At 47.0% G+C, this 17138-nt stretch overlaps 1 protein-coding gene across 1 annotated transcript in view; it reads left to right on the top strand.

The window, feature by feature from the left end:
* Nucleotides 1-17138, top strand: part of LOC110513021 (exocyst complex component 4) — a 234029-nt gene that overhangs the window by 16090 nt on the left and 200801 nt on the right. The window contains exons 5-6 of the mRNA XM_090199128.1: nt 529-638; nt 5756-6002. Coding sequence (XP_090055254.1) covers nt 529-638; nt 5756-6002 — 357 coding nt within the window. The remainder of the gene's footprint in view (nt 1-528; nt 639-5755; nt 6003-17138) is intronic.

The raw sequence follows: 17138 nt of genomic DNA, 5'->3' as shown, positions 1-17138 counted from the left end.
ACACTCAACACTGTGTGGAGGAACAGGGCTACACTCAACACTGTGTGGAGGTACAGGGCTACACTCAACACTGTGTGGAGGTACAGGGCTACACTCAACACTGTGGAGGTACAGGGCTACACTCAACACTGTGTGGAGGTACAGGGCTACACTCAACACTGTGTGGAGGTACAGGGCTACACTCAACACTGTGTGGAGGTACAGGGCTACACTCAACACTGTGTGGAGGTACAGGTACATGGCTGACTCTGTTCATCCAGGTTGTTAACAGGTTCATTATAAAGCTCTGCTTGTCTCTCAGGTGAATGTTGTCGTTGTGCGTAGCAGGGTTGGGCTCAATTCAAATTGAAGCCAGACAATTCAGGAAGATTAATTTAACATTTTGAAATAAGTAGCTTCTACTTTTCAGTTTAGTGAAGTCATTGAAAATAAATGCAATTTGTATTTATTTATTTATTGAATTGTAATTTTGTAACGAGGATGATGGTGATGATGGTGACTGATGATGCTCTTCCCAACTCTCTCCAGCTCTACAACCAAAGACACGTCCCCTCTGCCCCAGCTGGACGTCAGCAGCCTGTCCACCCCTCGCAAGATGATGGACTCCTCCCAGTTCAGCACCCCAGGGACCACCAGCAGTAAGTAGCCTTGGTAGTCCAACACACATCCAAATGAGGGCCTGCACACTATACCAACCTAATAAAGGAAGGTTTTGGTGCAGTTGATTGTGCTGACCTTACTTCATTACCACCAGTAGAATGGCTTTAGGAATACTACTGGATAAGAGAGGGAGAGGGGGGTCATGGAGGAGGGAGACGAGGAAGGGACGGGGACAGAGAGAGGAAGGGACGGGGACAGAGAGAGGAAGGGACGGGGACAGAGAGAGGAAGGGACGGGGACAGAGAGAGGGAGGGACGGGGACAGAGAGAGGAAGGGACGGGGACAGAGAGAGGAAGGGACGGGGACAGAGAGAGGGAGGGACGGGGACAGAGAGAGGGAGGGACGGGGACAGAGAGCGGAAGGGACGGGGACAGAGAGAGGAAGGGACGGGGACAGAGAGAGGAAGGGACGGGGACAGAGAGAGGGAGGGACGGGGACAGAGAGAGGGAGGGACGGGGACAGAGAGAGGGAGGGACGGGGACAGAGAGAGGGAGGGACGGGGACAGAGAGCCAGTGAGATAATGTGGGTAAGAAACTGGAGAGAACTGGATATTGAGTGGAGAGGAGTTGAGATGGATAGATAGAAAAGAGAACATGGTGTAGATGGAGAGAGAGATACTGTAGAGGCTTGATGAGAACTATTGGAACATAGTTGTCTCCTGGATAGCACAGTGGTAGAGTTGTCAGGTTAGTGTTCTACTGTCGCTCCATTCTGCCGATGCTCCCAGTGATAATGAAATCATTAGCAGGGATCTGTACTGCTGCAGTTATTACATCCATTAGCATGTCATTAGGAGTGTGTACCAGAGAACGCTGCAGGCTCAACACACCTCGTACATAACACTGCCTCTCACACACACTCCACTGATGGCATTCACACGCCAGCAAGCACATGCACACACACACAGAAGCACTAACGCATGACACGCACACCTTCTCCCTGCTTCCATCTCTTCCATCTGTGCCTCATATTTCCTCCCCCTTGCAGCACAGTACATACATCACAGCATTATTAGGGCGTTATCGTACTCGTTCATACATCACAGCATTATTAGGGCGTTATCGTACAAGTACATACATCACCACATTATATGGGCATTATCATACTCGTTCATACATCACAGCATTATTAGGGCGTTATCATACGAGTACATACGTTTTCATAACATCATCATCAGCTGCCACCCCTCCATATCTCCCATTAGTCACCATGTATTCCTGTCAGCACAGTGGGGTGGATAACATTCATTATGCTCATAAGCCACAGTGGAACAGTTACCTACAGCGTCTACAGGGGAGTTTGTTATAGTGTGTTGATGACATTCCCTGGTTGTGGAGTTTGTTATAGTGTGTTGATGACATTCCCTGGTTGTGGAGTTTGTTATAGTGTGTTGATGACATTCCCTGGTTGTGGAGTTTGTTATAGTGTGTTGATGACATTCCCTGGTTGTGGAGCTGCGAAAACACCAAGAAGATGATTAAGATGCCCAAGGCGGCAGGTAGCCTAGTAGTTAGAGCGTTGGACTTGTAACTGAAAGGTTGCAAGATCAGGCTGACAAGGTAAAAATCTGTCGTTCTGCCCCTGAACAAGGCAGTTAACCCACTGTTCCTCTGAACAAGGCAGTTAACCCACTGTTCCTCTGAACAAGGCAGTTAACCCACTGTTCCCCTGAACAAGGCAGTTAACCCACTGTTCCTCTGAACAAGGCAGTTAACCCACTGTTCCCCTGAACAAGGCAGTTGACCCACTGTTCCCCTGAACAAGGCAGTTGACCCACTGTTCCCCTGAACAAGGCAGTTAACCCACTGTTCCCCTGAACAAGGCAGTTAACCCACTGTTCCCCTGAACAAGGCAGTTGACCCACTGTTCCTCTGAACAAGGCAGTTAACCCACTGTTCCTCTGAACAAGGCAGTTAACCCACTGTTCCCCTGAACAAGGCAGTTAACCCACTGTTCCCCTGAACAAGGCAGTTGACCCACTGTTCCTCTGAACAAGGCAGTTAACCCACTGTTCCTCTGAACAAGGCAGTTAACCCACTGTTCCTCTGAACAAGGCAGTTAACCCACTGTTCCTCTGAACAAGGCAGTTAACCCACTGTTCCTCTGAACAAGGCAGTTAACCCACTGTTCCTCTGAACAAGGCAGTTAACCCACTCTTCCCCTGAACAAGGCAGTTAACCCACTGTTCCTCTGAACAAGGCAGTTAACCCACTGTTCCTCTGAACAAGGCAGTTAACCCACTGTTCCTCTGAACAAGGCAGTTAACCCACTGTTCCTCTGAACAAGGCAGTTAACCCACTGTTCCTCTGAACAAGGCAGTTAACCCACTGTTCCTCTGAACAAGGCAGTTAACCCACTGTTCCTCTGAACAAGGCAGTTAACCCACTGTTCCTCTGAACAAGGCAGTTAACCCACTGTTCCTCTGAACAAGGCAGTTAACCCACTGTTCCCCTGAACGAGGCAGTTAACCTACTGTTCCCCTGAACGAGGCAGTTAACCCACTGTTCCCCTGAACAAGGCAGTTAACCCACTGTTCCCCTGAACAAGGCAGTTAACCCACTGTTCCCCTGAACCAGGCAGTTAACCCACTCTTCCCCTGAACAAGGCAGTTAACCCACTCTTCCCCTGAACAAGGCAGTTAACCCACTGTTCCTCTGAACAAGGCAGTTAACCCACTGTTCCTGGGCCGTCATTGTAAATAATAATTTGTTGTTAACTGACTTGCCTAGTTAAATAAAGGTCAAATAAAAAGAAAAGCTTCTTTCTGGTCTAGTTATTTTTTCTTGAGATCTTGGTCATCTCTCTCTCTCTCTGCAACTTTCTCCCAGGCCCTACCCACCCATCCACTCAACCCATTCAAGCACGTTTGTTTGAATGAATCCAGACCCCCACTAACCTCTGTCCCTATGCCATTACCAGATCCCCACTCTTCCTCTCCCCACTAACCTCTGTCCCTATGCCATTACCAGATCCCCACTCTTCCTCTCCCCACCAACCTCTGTCCCTATGCCATTACCAGACCCCCACTCTTCCTCTCCCCACCAACCTCTGTCCCTATGCCATTACCAGACCCCCACTCTTCCTCTCCCCACTAACCTCTGTCCCTATGCCATTACCAGACCCCCACTCTTCCTCTCCCCACTAACCTCTGTCCCTATGCCATTACCAGACCCCCACTCTTCCTCTCCCCACTAACCTCTGTCCCTATGCCATTACCAGACCCCCACTCTTCCTCTCCCCACTAACCTCTGTCCCTATGCCATTACCAGACCCCCACTCTTCTTCGCCCCACTAACCTCTATCCTTTTGCCAGCCACACCTCCAATACAGTCGCAATGCCAGCCTTAGAAACCCCTAACCCCTCTCCTTACCCCTGTCCTTCTGCCAATCTTCCCTCTACCAACCCCCTGTCTCCTCCTCTGAGCCTACCATCCCACTGATGACTCTCTCCCCTATAATTGCTGCTGTTTGTTGATGGAGTCAGTTGACTAACTCGGGTAGAGAGAGAGAGAAGCCTCTTAATTCACACCTAGGGCCTAAGTCATTTCCCTGCGCTAACTGCACTTCCCTCTCACATTATTACGGCAAAACGCAAGCAATTAGCCGCCGCCGCGTGCTAAGTGCCATGTGCCGCGATGACGAAAGCATAACTCTCCAGCTTTTGTCGATAACGCTGCTTCGTCTAATGGCCTCAGCGCACATCATTTAGTAGCTGGTAATTGTAGTGATTATGACGTGAAAAAACTACAGTCGCTGGCAGGAGAAATAAAGTCTATTAACGTCACATAAACATTAACTCTCTTAACGTACCCCGCTTCCAACGCTTTGAAGGGGAAACGGAGGCTGTATCATCAGACTGGAATTAGAACGTAGCCCTGCTGTTACTCTCAATTTAGCGAGAGAGGGGTTGAGGTGCTGATCAGGGAGGTAAAGGTGAAGAGGTATTGTGGGGATGTTTTCATTTGATCCAAACACTCACAAGTTTGTGATGATGAGGAAGAGGTGCTCGCCTAGTGGTGAGTGGTGAGATGCACGGGGTTGTTATGGTGATGATAATACTGTATAGCATTGAGAGGAAAGAGATGACAGTAGGACTAGGATGATGTTTATGAAGATGGATGATGATGGTTACAACTATAACAACTCATTCTTTCATGTGTCTCTAGAAAGTTTCATGAGTATGTTGGCTTTCAAATAGTACCACATCCTGTAGCTCTAGTATCAATACAATTCAAGGTGCTTTATTAGCAGGGGAAACGTGTGTTAACATTGCCAAAGCAAGTGAGGTAGATAATATACAAAAGTGATATAAACAATACAAATTAACAGTGAACATTACACATACAGAAGTTTCAAAACAATGAAGACATTACAAATTTCATATTATATATATATATATATATACATATATACAGTGTTGTAACAATGTACAAATGGTTAAAGTACACAAGGGAAAATATATAAGCATAAATATGGGGTGTATTTACAATGGTGTTTGTTCTTCATTGGTTGCCCTTTTCTTGTGGCAACAGGTCAAAAATCTTGCTGCTGTGATGTCTCAGTATATATGGGAGTTTATCAAAAATGGATTTGTATTCGAATTCTTTGTGGATCTGTGCAATGTGAGGGAAATATTTCTCTCTAATATGGTCATACATTGGTCAGGATGTTAGGAAGTGCGGCTCAGTTTTCCACCTCATTTTGTGGGCAGTGAGCACATAGCCTGTCTTCTCTTGAGAGCCATGTCTGCCTACGCGGCCTTTCTCAATAGCAAGGCTATGCTCACTGAGCCTTTACATAGTTAAAGCTTTCCTTAAGTTTGGGTCAGTGACAGTGGTCAGGTATTCTGCTGCTGTGTACACTCTGTTTAGGGCCAAATAGCATTCTAGTTTGCTCTGTTTTTTTGTAAATTCTTTCCAATGTGTCAAGTAATTATCTTTTTGTTTTCTCATGATTTGGTTGGGTCTAATTGTGCTGCTGTCCTGGGGCTCTGTGGGGTGTGTTTGTGTATCTTTCTCTCCCTCTGTCACTTCCCATGTTTTCTATCTCTCTATCTCTCTCACTTCTCTCATTCTGCATCACTCCCTCTTTCAGTGCGTGAGCTGCAGGCGCACCACGAGGCCCGCGAGGACCCTGACGTGCACCCGGAGGAGAACACCCAAGAGTTCATGGGCGTCCTCATCAAAGGCCTGGCCAAGCTCAAGAAGATCCCTGAGGCTGTCAAGGCCATCATGGAGCGCCTGGAGCCTGAGCTGAAGCAGATACTGAAGAGATCCACTACCCAAATAGCTGATCACGCCTACCAGAGAGGAGAGAACCTAGCCACAGAGAGCCAGCCCAGGTAGGGAGGGGTGGAGGGAAGACTGGAAGGTGGGATGGAGGGGTGCAGGCAAAGATGCAGGTAGGGGTGGAGGAGGAGGGAAGGTGGGATGGAGGGGTGCAGGTAAAGATGCAGGTAGGGGTGGAGGAGGAGGGAAGGTGGGTTGGAGGGGTGCAGGTAAAGATGCAGGTAGGGGTGGAGGAGGAGGGAAGGTGGGATGGAGGGGTGCAGGTAAAGATGCAGGTAGGGGTGGAGGAGGAGGGAAGGTGGGATGGAGGGGTGCAGGTAAAGATGCATGTAGGGGTGGAGGAGGAGGGAAGGTGGGATGGAGGGGTGCAGGTAAAGATGCAGGTAGGGGTGGAGGAGGAGGGAAGGTGGGATGGAGGGGTGCAGGTAAAGATGCAAGTAGGGGTGGAGGAGGAGGGAAGGCAGGATGCAGGTAAATATGCAGGTAGGGGTGGAGGAGGAGGGAAGGCAGGATGCAGGTAAAGATGCAGGTAGGGGTGGAGGAGGAGGGAAGGCAGGATGGAGGGGTGCAGGTAAAAATGCAGGTAGGGGTGGAGGAGGAGGGAAGGTGGGTTGGAGGGGTGCAGGTAAAGATGCAGGTAGGGGTGGAGGAGGAGGGAAGGTGGGATGGAGGGGTGCAGGTAAAGATGCATGTAGGGGTGGAGGAGGAGGGAAGGTGGGATGGAGGGGTGCAGGTAAAGATGCAGGTAGGGGTGGAGGAGGAGGGAAGGCAGGATGCAGGTAAAGATGCAGGTAGGGGTGGAGGAGGAGGGAAGGCAGGATGGAGGGGTGCAGGTAAAAATGCAGGTAGGGGTGGAGGAGGAGGGAAGGTGGGTTGGAGGGGTGCAGGTAAAGATGCAGGTAGGGGTGGAGGAGGAGGGAAGGTGGGATGGAGGGGTGCAGGTAAAGATGCATGTAGGGGTGGAGGAGGAGGGAAGGTGGGATGGAGGGGTGCAGGTAAAGATGCAGGTAGGGGTGGAGGAGGAGGGAAGGTGGGATGGAGGGGTGCAGGTAAAGATGCAAGTAGGGGTGGAGGAGGAGGGAAGGCAGGATGCAGGTAAATATGCAGGTAGGGGTGGAGGAGGAGGGAAGGCAGGATGCAGGTAAAGATGCAGGTAGGGGTGGAGGAGGAGGGAAGGCAGGATGCAGGTAAAGATGCAGGTAGGGGTGGAGGAGGAGGGAAGGCAGGATGCAGGTAAAGATGCAGGTAGTGGTGGTGGAGGAGGAGGGAAGGCAGGATGCAGGTAAAGATGCAGGTAGGGGTAGAGGAGGAGGGAAGGCAGGATGCAGGTAAAGATGCAGGTAGGGGTGGAGGAGGAGGGAAGGCAGGATGCAGGTAAAGATGCAGGTAGGGGTGGAGGAGGAGGGAAGGCAGGATGCAGGTAAAGATGCAGGTAGTGGTGGAGGAGGAGGGAAGGCAGGATGCAGGTAAAGATGCAGGTAGGGAGAGATGGAGGTAGGGGTGGAGGGTGGGATAGCAGACCAGCAGCCTTTCCTTCCTTGAAGTGACCACTAATCTCACATTTATTTGTTTATTTTTTATTTTATTTTACCTTTATTTAACCAGGTAGGCAAGTTGAGAACAAGTTCTCATTTACAATTGCGACCTGGCCAAGATAAAGCAAAGCAGTTCGACAGATACAACGACACAGAGTTACACATGGAGTAAAACAAACATACAGTCAATAATACAGTATAAACAAGTCTATATACAATGTGAGCAAATGAGGTGAGAAGGGAGGTAAAGGCAAAAAAGGCCATGGTGGCAAAGTAAATACAATATAGCGAGTAAAACACTGGAATGGTAGTTTTGCAATTGAAGAATGTGTAAAGTAGAAATAAAAACAATGGGGTGCAAAGGAGCAAAATAAATAAATAAAATACAGTTGGGAAAGAGGTAGTTGTTTGGGCTAAATTATAGGTGAGCTATGTACAGGTGCAGTAATATGTGAGCTGCTCTGACAGTTGGTGCTTAAAGCTAGTAAGGGAGATAAGTGTTTCCAGTTTCAGAGATTTTTGTAGTTCGTTCCAGTCATTGGCAGCAGAGAACTGGAAGGAGAGGCGGCCAAAGAAATAATTGGTTTTGGGGGTGACTAGAGAGATATACCTGCTGGATCGTGTGCTACAGGTGGGAGATGCCATGGTGACCAGCGAGCTGAGATAAGGGGGGACTTTACCTAGCAGGGTCTTGTAGATGACATGAAGCCAGTGGGTTTGGCGACGAGTATGAAGCGAGGGCCAGCAACGAGAGCATACAGGTCGCAATGGTGGGTAGTATATGGGGCTTTGGTGACAAAACGGATTGCACTGTGATAGACTGCATCCAATTTGTTGAGTAGGGTATTGGAGGCTATTTTGTAAATGACATCGCCAAAGTCGAGGATTGGTAGGATGGTCAGTTTTACAAGGGTATGTTTGGCAGCATGAGTGAAGGATGTTTTGTTGCGAAATAGGAAGCCAATTCTAGATTTAACTTTGGATTGGAGATGTTTGATATGGGTCTGGAAGGAGAGTTTACAGTCTAACCAGACACCTAAGTATTTGTAGTTGTCCACATATTCTAATTCAGAGCCGTCCAGAGTAGTGATGTTGGACAGGCGGGTAGGTGCAGGTAGCGATCGGTTGAAGAGCATGCATTTAGTTTTACTTGTATTTAAGAGCAATTGGAGGCCACGGAAGGAGAGTTGTATAGCATTGAAGCTTGCCTGGAGGGTTGTTAACACAGTGTCCAAAGAAGGGCCAGAAGTATACAGAATGGTGTCGTCTGCGTAGAGGTGGATCAGAGACTCACCAGCAGCAAGAGCGACCTCATTGATGTATACAGAGAAGAGAGTCGGTCCAAGAATTGAACTCTGTGGCACCCCCATAGAGACTGCCAGAGGTCCGGACAGCAGACCCTCCGATTTGACACACTGAACTCTATCAGAGAAGTAGTTGGTGAACCAGGCGAGGCAATCATTTGAGAAACCAAGGCTGTCGAGTCTGCCGATGAGGATGTGGTGATTGACAGAGTCGAAAGCCTTGGCCAGATCAATGAATACGGCTGCACAGTAATGTTTCTTATCGATGGCGGTTAAGATATCATTTAGGACCTTGAGCGTGGCTGAGGTGCACCCATGACCAGCTCTGAAACCAGATTGCATAGCAGAGAAGGTATGGTGAGATTCGAAATGGTCGGTAATCTGTTTGTTGACTTGGCTTTCGAAGACCTTAGAAAGGCATGGTAGGATAGATATAGGTCTGTAGCAGTTTGGGTCAAGAGTGTCACCCCCTTTGAAGAGGGGGATGACCGCAGCTGCTTTCCAATCTTTGGGAATCTCAGACGACACGAAAGAGAGGTTGAACAGGCTTGTAATAGGGGTGGCAACAATTTCTGCAGATAATTTTAGAAAGAAAGGGTCCAGATTGTCTAGCCCGGCTGATTTGTAGGGGTCCAGATTTTGCAGCTCATTCAGAACATCAGCTGAACGGATTTGGGAGAAGGAGAAATGGGGAAGGCTTGAGCGAGTTGCTGTGGGGGGTGCAGTGCTGTTGACCGGGGTAGGAGTAGCCAGGTGGAAAGCATGGCCAGCCGTAGAAAAATGCTTATTGAAATTCTCAATTATGGTGGATTTATCAGTGGTGACAGTGTTTCCTGACTGGATGACTGGATAGGTGAGAGCTATGAAGTGAAACCCTCGATTTTTACCTATCCAATCATGTGGAATTTGTGATTTCTTCAAGGAGGGAAGGATGCATTGTGGGTTTTCAAACAGGGCCTTTGGGTGTATAGTTTTGTCCAACTCACTGGCTAAGGCGAGGTAGGAACAATGGAGGAGAGGTACTGTATGTGTCTGAGAAGAGGTACTGTATGTGTCTGAGGAGAGGTACTGTATGTGTCTGAGGAGAGGTACTGTATGTGTCTGAGGAGAGGTACTGTATGTGTCTGAGGAGAGGTACTGTATGTGTCTGAGGAGAGGTACTGTATGTGTCTGAGGAGAGGTACTGTATGTGTCTGAGGAGAGGTACTGTATGTGTCTGAGGAGAGGTACTGTATGTGTCTGAGGAGAGGTACTGTATGTGTCTGAGGAGAGGTACTGTATGTGTGAGGAGAGGTACTGTATGTGTGAGGAGAGGTACTGTATGTGTGAGGAGAGGTACTGTATGTGTCTGATGTGAGGTACTGTATGTGTCTGAGGAAAGGTACTGTATGTGTCCGAGGAGAGGTACTGTATGTGTCTGAGGTGAGGTAGGAACAGTGGAGGAGAGGTACTGTATGTGTCTGAGGAGAGGTACTGTATATGTCTGAGGAGAGGTACTGTATGTGTCTGAGGAGAGGTACTGTATGTGTCTGAGGAGAGGTACTGTATGTGTCTGAGGAGAGGTACTGTATGTGTCTGAGGAGAGGTACTGTATGTGTCTGATGTGAGGTACTGTATGTGTCTGATGTGAGGTACTGTATGTGTCTGAGGAAAGGTACTGTATGTGTCCGAGGAGAGGTACTGTATGTGTCTGAGGAGAGGTACTGTATGTGTCTGATGTGAGGTACTGTATGTGTCTGAGGAAAGGTACTGTATGTGTCCGAGGAGAGGTACTGTATGTGTCTGAGGTGAGGTAGGAACAGTGGAGGAGAGGTACTGTATGGGTCTGGGGTGAGGTACTGTATGGGTCTGAGGAGAGGTACTGTATGTGTCTGAGGAGAGGTACTGTATGTGTCTGAGGAGAGGTACTGTATGTGTCTGAGGAGAGGTACTGTATGTGTCTGAGGAGAGGTACTGTATGTGTCTGAGGAGAGGTACTGTATGTGTCTGAGGAGAGGTACTGTATGTGTCTGATGTGAGGTACTGTATGTGTCTGAGGAAAGGTACTGTATGTGTCCGAGGAGAGGTACTGTATGTGTCTGAGGTGAGGTAGGAACAGTGGAGGAGAGGTACTGTATGGGTCTGGGGTGAGGTACTGTATGGGTCTGAGGAGAGGTACTGTATGTGTCTGAGGAGAGGTACTGTATGTGTCTGAGGAGAGGTACTGTATGTGTCTGAGGAGAGGTACTGTATGTGTCTGAGGAGAGGTACTGTATGTGTCTGAGGAGAGGTACTGTATGTGTCTGAGGAGAGGTACTGTATGTGTCCGAGGAGAGGTACTGTATGTGTCTGAGGTGAGGTAGGAACAGTGGAGGAAAGGTACTGTATGGGTCTGAGGAGAGGTACTGTATGGATCTGAGGAGAGGTACTGTATGTGTCTGAGGAGAGGTACTGTATGTGTCCGAGGAGAGGTACTGTATGGGTCTGAGGTGAGGTAGGAACAGGGGAGGAGAGGTACTGTATGTGTGAGGAGAGGTACTGTATGGGTCTGAGGTGAGGTAGGAACAGTGGAGGAGAGGTACTGTATGGGTCTGAGGTGAGGTACTTTATGTGTCTGAGGAGAGGTACTTTATGTGTCTGAGGAGAGGTACTGTATGTGTCCGAGGAGAGGTACTGTATGGGTCTGAGGTGAGGTAGGAACAGGGGAGGAGAGGTACTGTATGTGTGAGGAGAGGTACTGTATGGGTCTGAGGTGAGGTAGGAACAGTGGAGGAGAGGTACTGTATGTGTCTGTGTCTCCATCACTAATAAGCAAACAAACCATCAAGCAAGAAGAGACAAGTTTCAATTGAATCCCGGGCTTTTCTATCCAAGCTCTTTAGCTTTAGACAGAGTGAGTACGACAAGGGTGTTTTGGGAGCGAGTGAACTGCTAGAAAATTATTTTTGATTAGTCTCTATCCTCACCTCCCTCTCTCTCCGTATCTCATTGTGGAAACCCTAATAAAGCAAACAGTTAAGCACACCCTCTCCTCAGCCTCCTCTGGTCTCCATCTCCCCAGTCTCCTCTGTTCTCCATCTCCTCAGCCTCCTCTGTTCTCCATCTCCTCAGCCTCCTCTGTTCTCCCTCTCCTCAGCCTCCTCTGTTCTCCCTCTCCTCAGCCTCCTCTGTTCTCCCTCTCCTCAGCCTCCTCTGTTCTCCCTCTCCTCAGCCTCCTCTGTTCTCCCTCTCCTCAGCCTCTTCTGTTCTCCATCTCCTCAGCCTCCTCTGTTCTCCATAACTCCCTCATTTAAGGTAATGGAGTAATCCAGAAAGCCAAGACCCAGCCTCTGCTTTTTCCCTCAGCATTCATTCACTCCGCAGAAAAAAAAACAGGAAAGCAAAAGATACTGGAAGAGAAGAGATATAATGACGGCACTTAAGAAAGCACTTACCTTCAGCTGAGATGAACACTTGTTTTTCTTGGCCTCCGTTTCTCTCGTTGTCTCTCAGTCTGTTTTCACAGTATCTGTGTATCTTGTGCCCTCTAAACCTAGCCGTTGTCCACGTTTCAAGAGGTGGTCGTTGGTTCACCATTGTGGCTACTGGGTTTAGGTTAGTGCTGAGGCCTTGGCTGCATTTCATTCCAGAAAGGTTATCTCCCTCTCCTCTTTCCTAGTTTCAAACTCCCCTTCACGGATCTGACACGAATGGATAAGTGAAGGCAATATGGAGGAAACTAGGTAGAGTTTTACCACCTACCCAGTTAGTCAATATGGAGGCAACTAGGTAGTTTTATCACCTTCCCTGTTAGTCAATATGGAGGAAACTAGGTAGAGTTTTAACACCTACCCAGTTAGTCAATATGGAGGAAACTAGGTAGAGTTTTAACACCTACCCTGTTAGTCAATATGGAGGAAACTAGGTAGTTTTAACTAACACCTACCCAGTTAGTCAATATGGAGGCAACTAGGTAGAGTTTTAACACCTACCCTGTTAGTCAATATGGAGGAAACTAGGTAGTTTTAACTAACACCTACCCAGTTAGTCAATATGGAGGCAACTAGGTAGAGTTTTAACACCTACCCTGTTAGTCAATATGGAGGCAACTAGGTAGAGTTTTAACACCTACCCTGTTAGTCATTATGGAGGCAACTAGGTAGAGTTTTAACTAGCACCTACCCAGTTAGTCAATATGGAGGCAACTAGGTAGAGTTTTAACACCTACCCCGTTAGTCAACATGGAGGCAACTAGGTAGAGTTTTAACACCTACCCCGTTAGTCAATATGGAGGCAACTAGGTAGAGTTTTAACACCTACCCAGTTAGTCAATATGGAGGCAACTAGGTAGAGTTTTAACACCTACCCTGTTAGTCAATATGGAGGCAACTAGGTAGAGTTTTAACACCTACCCTGTTAGTCAATATGGAGGAAACTAGGTAGAGTTTTAACACCTACCCAGTTAGTCAATATGGAGGCAACTAGGTAGAGTTTTAACACCTACCCTGTTAGTCAATATGGAGGAAACTAGGTAGAGTTTTAACACCTACCCTGTTAGTCAATATGGAGGAAACTAGGTAGAGTTTTAACACCTACCCTGTTAGTCATTATGGAGGCAACAAGGTCGAGTTTTAACTAACACCTACCCAGTTAGTCAATATGGAGGCAACTAGGTAGAGTTTTAACACCTACCCTGTTAGTCAATATGGAGGAAACTACGTAGTTTTAACTAACACCTACCCAGTTAGTCAATATGGAGGCAACTAGGTAGAGTTTTAACACCTACCCTGTTAGTCAATATGGAGGCAACTAGGTAGAGTTTTAATTAACACCTACCCAGTTAGTCAATATGGAGGCAACTAGGTAGAGTTTTACCACCTACCCAGTTAGTCAATATGGAGGAAACTAGGTAGTTTTAACTAACACCTACCCTGTTAGTCAATATGGAGGAAACTAGGTAGTTTTAACTAACACCTACCCAGTTAGTCAATATGGAGGCAACTAGGTAGAGTTTTAACACCTACCCTGTTAGTCAATATGGAGGCAACTAGGTAGAGTTTTAACACCTACCCTGTTAGTCATTATGGAGGCAACTAGGTAGAGTTTTAACTAGCACCTACCCAGTTAGTCAATATGGAGGCAACTAGGTAGAGTTTTAACACCTACCCCGTTAGTCAACATGGAGGCAACTAGGTAGAGTTTTAACACCTACCCCGTTAGTCAATATGGAGGCAACTAGGTAGAGTTTTAACACCTACCCAGTTAGTCAATATGGAGGCAACTAGGTAGAGTTTTAACACCTACCCTGTTAGTCAATATGGAGGCAACTAGGTAGAGTTTTAACACCTACCCTGTTAGTCAATATGGAGGAAACTAGGTAGAGTTTTAACACCTACCCAGTTAGTCAATATGGAGGCAACTAGGTAGAGTTTTAACACCTACCCTGTTAGTCAATATGGAGGAAACTAGGTAGAGTTTTAACACCTACCCTGTTAGTCAATATGGAGGAAACTAGGTAGAGTTTTAACACCTACCCTGTTAGTCATTATGGAGGCAACAAGGTAGAGTTTTAACTAACACCTACCCAGTTAGTCAATATGGAGGCAACTAGGTAGAGTTTTAACACCTACCCTGTTAGTCAATATGGAGGAAACTACGTAGTTTTAACTAACACCTACCCAGTTAGTCAATATGGAGGCAACTAGGTAGAGTTTTAACACCTACCCTGTTAGTCAATATGGAGGCAACTAGGTAGAGTTTTAATTAACACCTACCCAGTTAGTCAATATGGAGGCAACTAGGTAGAGTTTTACCACCTACCCAGTTAGTCAATATGGAGGAAACTAGGTAGTTTTAACTAACACCTACCCTGTTAGTCAATATGGAGGAAACTAGGTAGTTTTAACTAACACCTACCCAGTTAGTCAATATGGAGGCAACTAGGTAGAGTTTTAACACCTACCCTGTTAGTCAATATGGAGGCAACTAGGTAGAGTTTTAACACCTACCCTGTTAGTCATTATGGAGGCAACTAGGTAGAGTTTTAACTAGCACCTACCCAGTTAGTCAATATGGAGGCAACTAGGTAGAGTTTTAACACCTACCCCGTTAGTCAACATGGAGGCAACTAGGTAGAGTTTTAACACCTACCCCGTCAGTCAATATGGAGGCAACTAGGTAGAGTTTTAACACCTACCCAGTTAGTCAATATGGAGGCAACTAGGTAGAGTTTTAACTAACACCTACCCAGTTAGTCAATATGGAGGCAACTAGGTAGAGTTTTAACTAACACCTACCCAGTTAGTCAATATGGAGGAAACTAGGTAGAGTTTTAACACCTACCCAGTTAGTCAATATGGAGGAAACTAGGTAGAGTTTTAACACCTACCCTGTTAGTCAATATGGAGGCAACTAGGTAGAGTTTTAACTAACACCTACCCAGTTAGTCAATATGGAGGCAACTAGGTAGAGTTTTAACACCTACCCAGTTAGTCAATATGGAGGCAACTAGGTAGAGTTTTAACACCTACCCTGTTAGTCAATATGGAGGCAACTAGGTAGAGTTTTAACACCTACCCAGTTAGTCAATATGGAGGCAACTAGGTAGAGTTTTAACACCTACCCTGTTAGTCAATATGGAGGAAACTAGGTAGAGTTTTAACACCTACCCAGTTAGTCAATATGGAGGAAACTAGGTAGAGTTTTAACTAACACCTACCCAGTTAGTCAATATGGAGGAAACTAGGTAGAGTTTTAACACCTACCCTGTTAGTCAATATGGAGGAAACTAGGTAGAGTTTTAACACCTACCCTGTTAGTCTCCGATCTGTTAAGGGGAGTGAACAAGGGCAAAAAGGAGGGGACAACTTTTCGGGACGCTATGCAACACCAGTGATAGTCAGACGTCTAGTCAGACAGCCAATCAGGTGTTAAACACAGTAGTGGCAGGACATTTGGGACAACACCTGCCAGACCATGAAGAAACAGACACACTGCTGCTTTAAACATAAACATGCCAAGATACACACACACACACACACACACACACACACACACACACACACACACACACACACACACACACACACACACACACACACACACACACACACACACACACACACACAGAGAGTCCATTGATGTTGTAGCATTTAAAAGATAGACTAAGTGTTGTTATTCTGTGAGATGTTGGGTCAGGCCTTGGCTCCCACCGTGTGCTGAATCTCATCTGACTCCAGTATAGGACAATGCAGTGCAGCTTGTTTTCAACCCCACCTTCTCCATATCCGTTTTACTTTACTGTGTGTTTTTACACGCACACACGCAAGTTCAAGCCGAGGCCCGTTGCTATGGAAACCTCTATATAAGTCGTGTAGCAAGGTGTTCTTTCTTGCGTAATGAGCAACACATAGATGGTGCTGTTCAGTAGATAATGCCCAGCGTATTACACAGCGTCTCTGACGGGTTCCTGTAAAACATCCTCAGTGTGCAGTCCTTTGATTTAAACACAGAATACAGATGTCCTGTGCTTTGTCTCTTCTAATCTAATAGAGGAATTTGGTTGACATGGTGATCGCTACTCAGATGGTGTCACAGACATATTGAATTGTCATATTGAAGATCTGTTGATTTTTATCCTGGTTAGACTTGCAATGTTCTGACAACTTTCCCCAAATTCCCAGGTTTTCTAGAAATCCAGGTTAGAAGCCTGGGAATGTTGCTACCCTGGTACATACAGTATGTCTGATGATGCAACTAGCCATGTTATGGACTATGGCTGATCATATAGCCAGTTTATTTCATACGGCCAGTTGTGTGTGTGTGTGTGTGTCGGGGTGATGACCTGGCACAGTCACTTAGCGTGATGGTTCCTGTGAAGACACTACAGGCGACAATAAATAACATTCTCCTGGGTGAGTTAGGGTCCCACCTAGCCCACCTGACACGGCATGCTAAACACGCACACACACACACACACACACACATACACACACACACACACACACACACACACTCTCTTTCACTCAACACACACATATGTATTAACACACAGACTAATTCACACTTAAACACATACACACACACACCCTGAATGAGCGCTTGACCGCAGTGCGTGATCCCTCCTCGCTCCGGAGCCCCTCTTTCTGTCGTTCATCACCTGGGTGTCCGTGTCTTCCATCCTTCTGGGAAATGAGGAGATCTATTAGAATGGCCTGCTGTGTGAGATAACGAGGGTAATGGGGCTCTCTCTCTCTCCTTCTCTGCTCTGGAAAACCAGAGATTCATCACATCGAATGAGGGATGAGTGAAGAGAACAGGTGAAAGGTCAGAACCTGGTGGGGGGGCTGTGTGTGTGTGTGTGTGTGGAAGAGAGATCCCATTGTGTCTCTTC

Source organism: Oncorhynchus mykiss, chromosome 15 (genome assembly GCF_057628025.1).
Source record: "Oncorhynchus mykiss isolate SJ-2025 chromosome 15, ASM5762802v1, whole genome shotgun sequence".
In the NCBI taxonomy this organism is placed as follows: Eukaryota; Metazoa; Chordata; class Actinopteri; order Salmoniformes; family Salmonidae; genus Oncorhynchus; species Oncorhynchus mykiss.
The sequence above is the reverse complement of the archived record's forward strand: the minus strand, read 5'-3'. Positions and strand labels throughout refer to the sequence as shown.